This window comes from Perognathus longimembris, chromosome 1, assembly GCF_023159225.1.
Source record: "Perognathus longimembris pacificus isolate PPM17 chromosome 1, ASM2315922v1, whole genome shotgun sequence".
Taxonomy (NCBI): domain Eukaryota; kingdom Metazoa; phylum Chordata; class Mammalia; order Rodentia; family Heteromyidae; genus Perognathus; species Perognathus longimembris.
The window spans coordinates 64,841,846-64,851,847 of record NC_063161.1 but is presented as its reverse complement, the minus strand read 5'-3'; the positions used below and the strand labels follow the sequence as shown (position 1 = coordinate 64,851,847).

The 10,002-nt window shown below is 47.7% G+C and overlaps 1 protein-coding gene across 1 annotated transcript; it reads left to right on the top strand.

Annotated features, from left to right (window-relative positions):
- The first annotated feature begins 2,442 nt into the window (after positions 1-2,442).
- On the top strand, positions 2,443-5,846 carry LOC125349388. Its single transcript, XM_048343504.1, is given in 4 exon segments — positions 2,443-2,685; positions 2,927-4,162; positions 4,736-5,022; positions 5,843-5,846. Coding segments are annotated over 4 exon segments (1,770 nt in total).
- Positions 5,847-10,002: the final 4,156 nt, after the last annotated feature.

Sequence of the window (10,002 nt, the reverse complement as noted above, 5' to 3'; positions counted from 1 at the left end):
TTAACCAGAAAAATCTCATGTAAATATCTTTAACTGCTTGATTCCCTCGCTGAGATGGTTTTGTAGGTAAAGCCTGGATGTGCTCATGTGTAGCCTTAGGATCAGGTTTGGGATCCCCTCCCATAATTCCTAACTTGCAATCACATTTGTTATGAGCTTTTATCCACTCTCAGAGCCCTATTGCAGGTCCACCAAGAGATCTGGCCCAAGCTAAAGGCCCTTTATGAGACTGGACCTCCTCCTGAGCCACACCCACTACCAACTGAGTAAAGCTCCACCGACAAGGAAACCATGTTGAAAGGGACCTCACATCCTGCTGTTGACAACTCCCACCGCACTTAGGGTGGCCAGAGTTGCAACCTGGATTCTCTTCACCCACGCCATCAAAATGACTGGAGCCGGTGGACTCATTTGCAGTAAACACCATACAGCTAATAGTGCAGCGAAGCAAGTACACACCTCTCCCAGAAAGAAAACTGTTAGAGCTAAGTTTTGGGCCTGAACCACAGGATTGTGCTTCATGTCCATAAGTTTAGGGGGGAATGAAGGGTTAAATGAAAAGTGCTCTGTTCTGAGGTGTGATCCCCTTTGTTGTCTACATCAAAATCTAAATGACCCTGAGCATGCTTAAGTTTCAGGAACTGGTTTGTTTGTGTTAAAGCTGTTAAGCTGCAAATTCTTTAACAACCTTAAAGCAGACTCCCTACAGCAGCCCCCACTCTACTTCATATTGGTGCATTGGCCGGGAAGAGTCCTTAACCACAATATTTTGTTGGGGAAGACTCCCAGGTGAAGAAAAGGAACCTCTGGAGGTATGAGGTATGTCTAGGGCCACCTGAGTGGCACTGTCTGTAGGGCTGCCTGAGCGGGCCTGTCTTTAGGGCCGCCAAAGTGGGCCCATTCGTAAAGGGGCAGCTGAGTGGGCCCCACCTGTAAAGGTGCTGGAGAGTGTGCTGTCTGGGGCTGCTGAGTGGGCCCGTCTGTAAGAGTGCACGGGAAAGTGCGCTGGCCGTAAAGGCCATCTGTGGGGCTGCGAGTGAGCCCATCTGAATCTGAGGGTGCACCATCTGTAGGCCTAAGACAGAGAGAAGCTGGAGGCAGCAGAGCTCTCAAAGGCTGGGGCTGTCAAGGGACGCCTTGACTCCCTTCTGGAGGTCCTCATTGGGGTGGACATGTATGGATTTTGTCAAAAGATCAGCAATTCTGACCTTGTTCCTTGTTCTGCACATGGTCTTGTATATCTGTGTCTGTTCACACTCCTACTCCTGCTTGCTAGTGCTATGATTGACTTTCCTCTACAGGGAAGCATGGAATGACCCCGAGGAACTGCTCCTCTCCCTGTGTCTGCTCTTGATTTTGCTTTTGGTTATTGTTGCTATCAGATGTGTTTTACAGGAAAATATGGGACGGCAAGTGGCTCCCTCTGAGAAACTTCCCCTAAACCTGGTCTTAGAACATTTTAAAGATTTTGAGAAGAGAGCAAAGTTATCTGGTGATTGTGTCTTCCCTGGAAAACTGACTACTTTCTGCCAGCTGGTATGGCCCACCCTTGGTACTGGGTGGCCCCCAGAAGGCACCTTTAATCTCTCACTTGTTTATGAATCCCAGGCAATGATTGTCAGTGACCGAGAATATCTGGACCAGGTTCCCTACATCGTAGCGTGGCACTATTTAATGGAGGAACCTCCAGAGTGGCTGAAACCCCTTTTTCCTCCCGAGAATACCTCCACCACAGTTTTGGCTATGAAATCACAGCCACTGCTGCTTCTTAAAAAGCCTAAGGGCATGCTGCCTCTCCCGCTGGAGGAGGAGGATAGCTTGCTAACACCACACTCAACACCCCCCCCCCCCTGCGCGTCCGCCATAGGGTGCTGATTGACCTCTCCCTCAGGGAGTCAGATCAAGACCTCTTGAGCCCATCCTGTATGCGCTCTGGCTCTTTGTATGGGGAGGCTGGGGGAAGGGACAGGAGAGAGACTCGCCCCTCAACCCACCAAAGTAGGGATCCCCTTCCTCCCCTGCTGCACTTCCACTTAGACAGGTGGGACCCCCTGAAGAGGGTCAGGCTCACCCTTATGAGGTTCATGTCCCCTTCGCTTCTAATGATCTATTAAATTGGAAACAGCAGAACCCTTCCTTCTCAAAGAAGCCTCAGGCACTAACCTCTTTGTTAGAAACTCTCTTTGTGACTCATTGACCCACCTGGGCCAATATTCAACAACTCCTGGACATCCTCTTCACCACTGAGGAGAAAGACAGGATTCTCCAGGAAGCCAAGAAGCTGGTCCCAGGAAACAACGGCAGGCCATCAGAAGACCCCCTTGAGAATCCGGACTGGAACAGGGAGCGGCTAAAAGTTTATCGCCAGACTATTTGGGCAGTCTCTGGGCTGCTGGAAAGTGCCCTATGAATTTGTCTAAGGTAGGGGAAGTAAGACAGGGAATGGATGAGTCTCCAGCAGCCTATTTAGAAAGGCTTCTTGATGCTTACCATACTTATACTCCTATAGATCCAGAGGCTCAGGAAAATAAAAAGGCAATTAATGTAGCATTTGTGGGACAGGCACCTCCAGACATTAGAAGAAAGATTCAGAAAATTGAAGGGTTTGAAGGAAAAAATTTGTCAGAGTTAGTGGAGATTGCCACCAGAGTTTTTGACAACAGGGATTCTGCAGAAGAGAGACAGGTTAGGAAATTGGCTAAGATTTTTGCTATCTCCTAAGAGGAACAGAAGAGGAAAACAGGCTCTGAGCCCCGTGAGAGAAGACTATGGAGAAGTAGAAGTAGGGAAAGAGCGTGGAAGTTAGAGAAGGATCAGTGTAGCTACTGTAAGAGGAAAGGGCATTGGAGAGAAGAATGCCCAAAGAGAAGGGAAACCAAAACACTGGCCTTGGATGACTGACAGAGTCAGGGCTCTCCCCTCCCAGAGCCTCCTAAAAGTGGAGGGAAAACCAGTCAGATTCTTAGTGGACACTGGAGCAGACATGTTAGTTTTAAAGCAGGCCTTAGGGCCGATGACCAACCAAAAGACAAAAGTACGGGGGGGGGGGGGCACGGGATCTAAAAGTTATCAATGGACTACAAGTCGAAAAGTGGACTTGGGCAAAGGAACTGTGACCCATTCCTTTTTAGTAATGCCTGAGTGTTCATACCCCTTGTTGGGGAGAGACCTATTACACAAATTGGGAGCACAAATCAAGTTTGAGGCGACGCAGATTAAAGTTGACTTGAAACCCCCACAAGAGAATCAGATCCTAGAGCTATCACTGCCAATAGCCCAAGAATATGTTCTGCACCAGGCCAATGAAAACAGTTGCCCTCTCAAACTCCTCAAGGAGCTCCAAGAGAGCTTTCCCCAAGTGTGGGCAGAAACCAACCCACCAGGCCTGGCTGTCCATCAGAGCCCAGTTCTGGTCCAGCTGAGGGCTTCTGCTGAACCTGTGAGAGTGAGACAGTACTCCATGGCCCCAGAAGCAAGAGAGGGGATCAGGGTCCATATCAACCACCTCCTACAAATGGGGATACTGGTCCCGTGCCAGTCGCCTTGGAATACATCACTTCTTCCTGTAAAGAAGGCAGAGACAGGCGACTATAGGCCAGTGCAAGACTTGAGAGAAGTAAACAAGAGGTTTGAAGACATTCACCCAACTGTACCTAACCCATATACTCTGCTCAGCATGCTTGACCCCAAGAAACAGGTTTATACAGTCCTAGACCTGAAGGACTCCTTCTTCAGCATCCCGCTGGGGAAGGCCAGTCAGCCCCTATTTGCCTTCAAGTGGGCAGATCCGGAGAATGGATATCAAGGACAACTGACCTGGACCAGGCTGCCTCAAGGGTTCAAGAACTCCCCCACCATTTTTGATGAGGCACTGCACACAGACCTCTGTGAGTACTGACTGTCTTTCCCCTAGGTTTCCTTGCTACAATATGTGGATGATTTGTTGATAGCTGCAGAAACAGAGGAGATCTGCTTACAAGCGACTGAAGGGCTCCTAAAGGCACTACAGGAACTTGGCTACCGGGTCTCAGCAAAGGAGGCCCAGCTGTGCACCAAGAAAGCCACATATCTCGGGTATGGTCTTGAAGGGGGACTCAGGACCTTGTTGAGCTCCAGGAAACAAGCAATCATGCAGATCCCCACTCCCAAGACTAAGAGGCAAGTAAGGGAATTCTTGGGAACTGTGGGGTACTGTAGACTCTGGATTTTGGGGTTTGCTGAAGTCGCACGGCCCTTATATGAGATTACCAAAGGGCCAGGAGAAAATATTAGATGGACAGAAGAAGAGGAACGGGCGTTCCACACCCTTAAAAAGTAGCTAGTCTCAGCTCCAGCCCTGGCCATTCCGGATATCTACAAACCTTTCCACCTATTTGTGGATGAAAAGGCTGGAGTGGGAAAAGGCGTGCTAACTCAGAAGTTAGGACCCTGGTATTGGCCAGTGGCCTACTTATCTAAAAAATTGGACCCTGTTGCATCAGGATGGCCTACCTGCCTTAGGGTGATTGCAGCAATAGCTCAGCTAGTCAAAGACTCTAACAAGCTAACATTGGGGCAGGACCTAGTGGTAACTACTCCCCATGCCATTGAGAACTTGTTGCGAAGCCCCCCGGACCAGTGGATGTCCAATGCCAGGCTAACACAGTACCAGGCCCTGTTGCTCAACCAGCCTAAAGTGACTTTCTGAGCTTCCACAGCCCTCAACCCTGCCACTCTGCTGCCAGATATTGATCAGACAGTGCTGCATGACTGTGCAGAGGTTGTGGCCCATGTCCACAGCATTCGACCAGACCTCACATACAACCCACTACCAGACGTGAAAAAGACCATGTTCACTGATGGGAGCAGCTACGTGATGGACGGAGTGAGGCTAGCGGGAGCAGTGGTCGTGGAAGGGGACCAGGTCATCTGGGCTGAGCCGTTACCAGTGAGCACCTCAGCACAAAAAGCTGAGCTCATTGCCCTAACCCAAGCTCTGATGCTGGGAAAGGACAAGAAGGTCAACATCTATATGGACAGCAGGTATGCATTTGCCACTATACATGTACACGGGGCCATTTACAAGGAATGTGGGCTGCTGACAGCAGAAGGCAAAACCATCCAAAACAAAGAACAGATATTAGGCCTACTTCAGGCCATATGGTTGCCAAAGGCAGTCGCTGTAATGCACTGCCAAGGACATCAGAAGGGAAACTCAGAGGAGGCAAAGGGGAACTGGAGAGCGGATGAGGCTGCACGGGAAGTGGCTACAAGAGATAGGGGCTTGATGGCATTAGTCCTTCTCCAGACGCCAGCCCTCCCAGAGGAGCCCCAGTATTCTTCTGAAGATCAAAAGGTTCTCCAGTCTCTTCACAATGTAAGTGAAAAGGGAAACTGGAAACAGATTCACAGTGGAAGAATTATTCTTCCACGAGCATTAGGACGGACTCTCATTAAGCAAATACACCAGGGAACCCATCTAGGAAAGAGCAAGCTAGTGGAATTAATCTGCCGGTTCTACTATATACCTGAAATGGACAAAATGCTAGAGGATATTACCAGCCAGTGCGTGCCATGCCAGAGGACAAATGCTGCTGGTGGAGTAGCCATCAAAGGAAGGAGGGAGAGAGGAACGGTGCCAGGAGCCTATTGGGAGGTAGACTTTACTGAGGTAAAAACAGGCAAGTATGGATGTAAGTACCTGCTAGTTTTTGTAGACACCTTTTCAGGATGGACAGAAGCTTTCCCAACCAAGTGGGACACAGCACAGATTGTAATGAAGAAGCTGCTAGAGGAGATAATTCCCAGGTTTGGACTCCCAGTGGCCATAGGCTCAGACAATGGCCCTGATTTAATCTCTCAGGTAACCCAGCTTTTGGGTAAGTCATTGGGGATTAGTTGGAAATTACATTGTGCCTATCACCCCCAAAGTTCAGGTCAGATAGAGAGGATGAATAGAACTCTAAAGGAGACCTTAACCAAACTAACCCTTGAGACTGGCAAAAACTGGATGGCCCTTCTACCATTTGCCCTTCTGCTGGTACACTGTACACCATACTTTAAGGGCATCACACCTTATGAGATAATGTTTGGGAGGCCTCCTCCCCTATGCCCTAAGCTTGGTTCTGAAGCCATAGCTGAATCGTCTAACCAACATTTGTTACAGTCCTTACAGGCCCTTCAGAGAATCCAAAATGAACTTTACTCTCAGATCAAGGCCGCTCATGAGAAGCTGCCTAAAGATGCCCCAGCCTTACACCCTTTTGTGCCAGGACAGGTGGTGTGGGTAAGGTGACATAAGACTGAGTCCTTGGAGCCCTGCTGGAAAGGCCCCTACACTGTAGTCCTGACCACTCCTACTGCTGTCAAGGTAGGTGGCCTAGACCTGGATCCACACCTCCCATGTCAAAGCAGCTAACCTGACCGAGGAGGACAAGTGGAAGGTGGTGCAATCTGGTGATGACCCACTAAAATGGACATTTGTGAAACATTTGAACTAGTAATGTTCTTGTAACTTTGATAAAGAGTAAGAATGGGCAAGTTTAAGTTTAAACTCCGAGTTTGAGCATTACCAAATTTTTGGAGGTTTTTTTTAAAAGACTTAGGAATCAAAAATGCATTTCCAGTCTGTCTATAGGCATTTTGTAACAGTTTTCAACAGACCCACAGAGGACAGGTGATTCCTAACATTGGCCCTTAATAAGTTCCAGGTAAGAGCATACTTAAAAACTATTTCTGTGTGGACTACATTGTTGCCTTAATTGGAGTAAAGTGGCCTCTTGTAAGACTCACTGATCTGAAATCTGCGGTTTGAAGCCAGCCCAGGCAGAAAAAGGTCCCTGTGAGAGTCTTGTCTCTAATCAGCCAGCAGAGTGCTGGGAACAGAGTTGTGAGCTGCTTTGAGGCTCAAAGTGGTAGAGTGCTAGTCTTGAGCTGGAGAGCTGAGGGACAGCACTCAAGCCCTGAGTCCAAGTCCAGTGATGGACCAAGAGAAATGCCAAAGGTGCATTTACCTCAGAGTGGAAAAGTTACTCCTGGGACAAATGGAGCATCCAGAGGCAGCAAGCCACTGCTTGGATGGCAGAGACAGTGCCAGATCTCAGAGCCACCTGCGTTTGGATTTTCAAAAGTTAACCGAAGGTGGGAGGTCCTAAAAGAATAGTTTGTAAACGTGCCTTTCTAAATGCCCATGCCTATCTACTGGGCAGGAGCTTGCCAGTCATCTGTGATAGTGGGTAGTAAAGCTAAGATATTGGGGAGACATTCTTCCTGTGGTAACCTTTCCACTCCTCTAAGTTAACTGGAGTTGAGGAGTTCTATTAAGAAAAACATGCATGGCGGGCTACAGAGTCACTCCCAGAAAATGCTTGGAGTGGGAGGTGTATCCAAGTGTATTAGAGTGTCCAGATGAACTAGGGTATGACCTCAGAGGAGGTGTGCCAGTGACCTAGGTAACTGGATGGAGATTTAAAACAGGTGAGAACACCTGTAGCTGTCCTGGGGATGGACCTCATAGATAACCAGGTTCTTTCTGGGTACAAGCTTAAGAGCAGCAGTCACATCAGACTGGCTCTTGTATCAACCTTGCTCTCCCCAGAAACCTTTGGGTGGAGTCATGTTACAGTCCAGGCAAGATTAAGCTCTCCAAGAAAAATCAATGATTTGATTTTTATGTACAAGAAAAAAACTGGGGGAATGTAATAGGGAGGTCAGATCTGTCCAGTGCCATCATTAGCTGTGGAGGAACTTCAGGTTGACTCCAGCTTAGATTAGAGCAGAAGCCAACTCCATCTCCACTAAGCCCTCCCCCACCCTATTCAGGGAAACTCCTCTTTATTATGATGTTATGTAGATTGACCACCTGAGGCCTGGGAGCTTCAAGGGAACCTGTGCCCTTCTATGAGTAGGCGTATCCACCTGCATCATGTGAGCCCAGCCAAATCCATAGGCCAATTCTAACTAGAATGATAGGTTGGTTCAAACAGATATTATGAGACAGACTTTAACTCTATTGGCCACCTGCGTGCGGCCTAGCCTGCTCTGTAAGTGTTGTATCTTCACTGGTCACCTGCACGTGGCAAGTTTGTCTGTGATGTTTGCCTTATAACCAGGCTGGAAGGCCACACGTATGCGCAGTTCCAGCTCCTGAGTCTGGGCTGCACACATGCAGCCAGTTCCAGCTCCCAAGTCGGGGCCCTGATCCTGCACACGTGGTCCGCAGTTTTGGCTCCTGAGTCTGGGCTGCAACCCCTGCCGAGCCAGCCGGCAGTGAAAAGGAATCCTGAATGAGGGGGGCGAGGATTAAAGAAAAGGAAAAATACAAGACAAGAGAAAAAAGACAAGAGGCAAAGATGGGGTACAGGAGGTCTGCATCTTGAGATTGAAACTGAAGACTGCAGCCCCGTTTATTCTTAACATCCAGCTTTTATGCAGTTTGGGAACCAGGGAATGGCATAGGGTTACCAAAGTTTAAGAAAATAAGAAAGCTTTTAGGTCGGTAAATAACAGGAGGCAATAAAACAAGACAAGGCTGAATGGTAAACATAAACCAGGTGCCTATGGACACAGTAACATCTTGGTAAGTGCTGGCTGTCAATTAAGCCAAATCTTATCGCATTCCTTGTGATAACAGCACAGCCAGAGGTCAGGATGAGCTTAGCTGCTAGCTCGGCTCCCGACAGTTCCCCCGTCTTTTTATTAAAAGAAGCGAACCCGCCTGTCTTAGGTGGGGTGGGTACCCCAGCCTGCCTTTCCTGTCTTAGGGTCAACTTCAGAGCAATGCTGAAGCCCCATGTCTTAGGTCGGTCAAGGCTGGTACCGCCTCATACCCGTCTCTGGCTGCGGTTCCTCTCGGGGAAAGTTCATTTACTTGGAGCTTGATCTTATGCAGCTGGCTGGCTAAACTCATGAAAGAGTTTTGCAATATGCGTACAATGCAAGGAAGGTATAGGAAAGCCATCAGCAAAAGTATCCCTGGGCCGAGCAATGTCATTAGCAGCCCCTTAACGTTAGTTAAGGAAGGGACATACTGTTGAAGTTGTTCAAACAATTCTTTTGTAGTTTCTGCCACTTTAGAGTCCAAAGGCGGAGCTTGTTCTAGTCCGGCTATTTGTCTATGGAGTTGAAAGAGATCTAAGGACAAGTTATTATGGTGCCAAATACCATTTAGATGTGCTACAACTTGTTCCCAAGAATAGCTCAACCCATTATACTTATGGAGGGTCACACAAATAAAGTCAAACCCAGCATGACAGCACACCTGTTGCAAAGGTTGTAAGGCACGAATTTGTTCTCCCAGTGACAGCACAGATTCATACAATGCTTCTAATTTTTGTTCTATTTTATCATCAATCCTGCCTTGAAAGTGCAGGGCTTGCGTGGTATTATGAGCAAGCTGATTAACATAGTGAACTGTCTGCACATTTTGTGTTAGAGCCACAGTGGCCGCTGCAGCATAGGGAGCTAAGGAAATAAAGGCTACAATGCTTGCTATTAGTAGCCCTACAAATTGTCTAGGGCGCATAAGCTCTTTTAAATGTTTTAACACTTGAATACCTGTTTCTTCATACCAAGCTTCAGATAAGTTTACAGGAAGCATAACAAATGGTGGTTGCTTAATAACAATTACAGAATCAGTAAGACCACTATACAAGCAATTTGTAAAAGAACAGTTAGTGCAAGTAACATTGAAGTACATGGCTCCTATAGAAATATTAAAAGGTCCATACATAATAGCATAAGGGGGTGATACACAACTCATAATATTTTTTAAAGAAGTAGAGTGGGCCAGGAGATATTATTCAGGGAAGCCACTAACATCCAGACATGACGTTGAGGGTGTCCATAAATCCACCACAGACCTGGGTTGTACTTCTTGGTGAGATTCACTCCGGACCAGTCTATCAGCTGAGAATTAGTTCCTGAAATATTGGTTATAAAAGGATGATCATGTCTACACTTTATGGGGTGCAGTTCTCCCGTGGATTCTACAATTTGAGAAGAGTTGATGCAGCGAGGTATCAT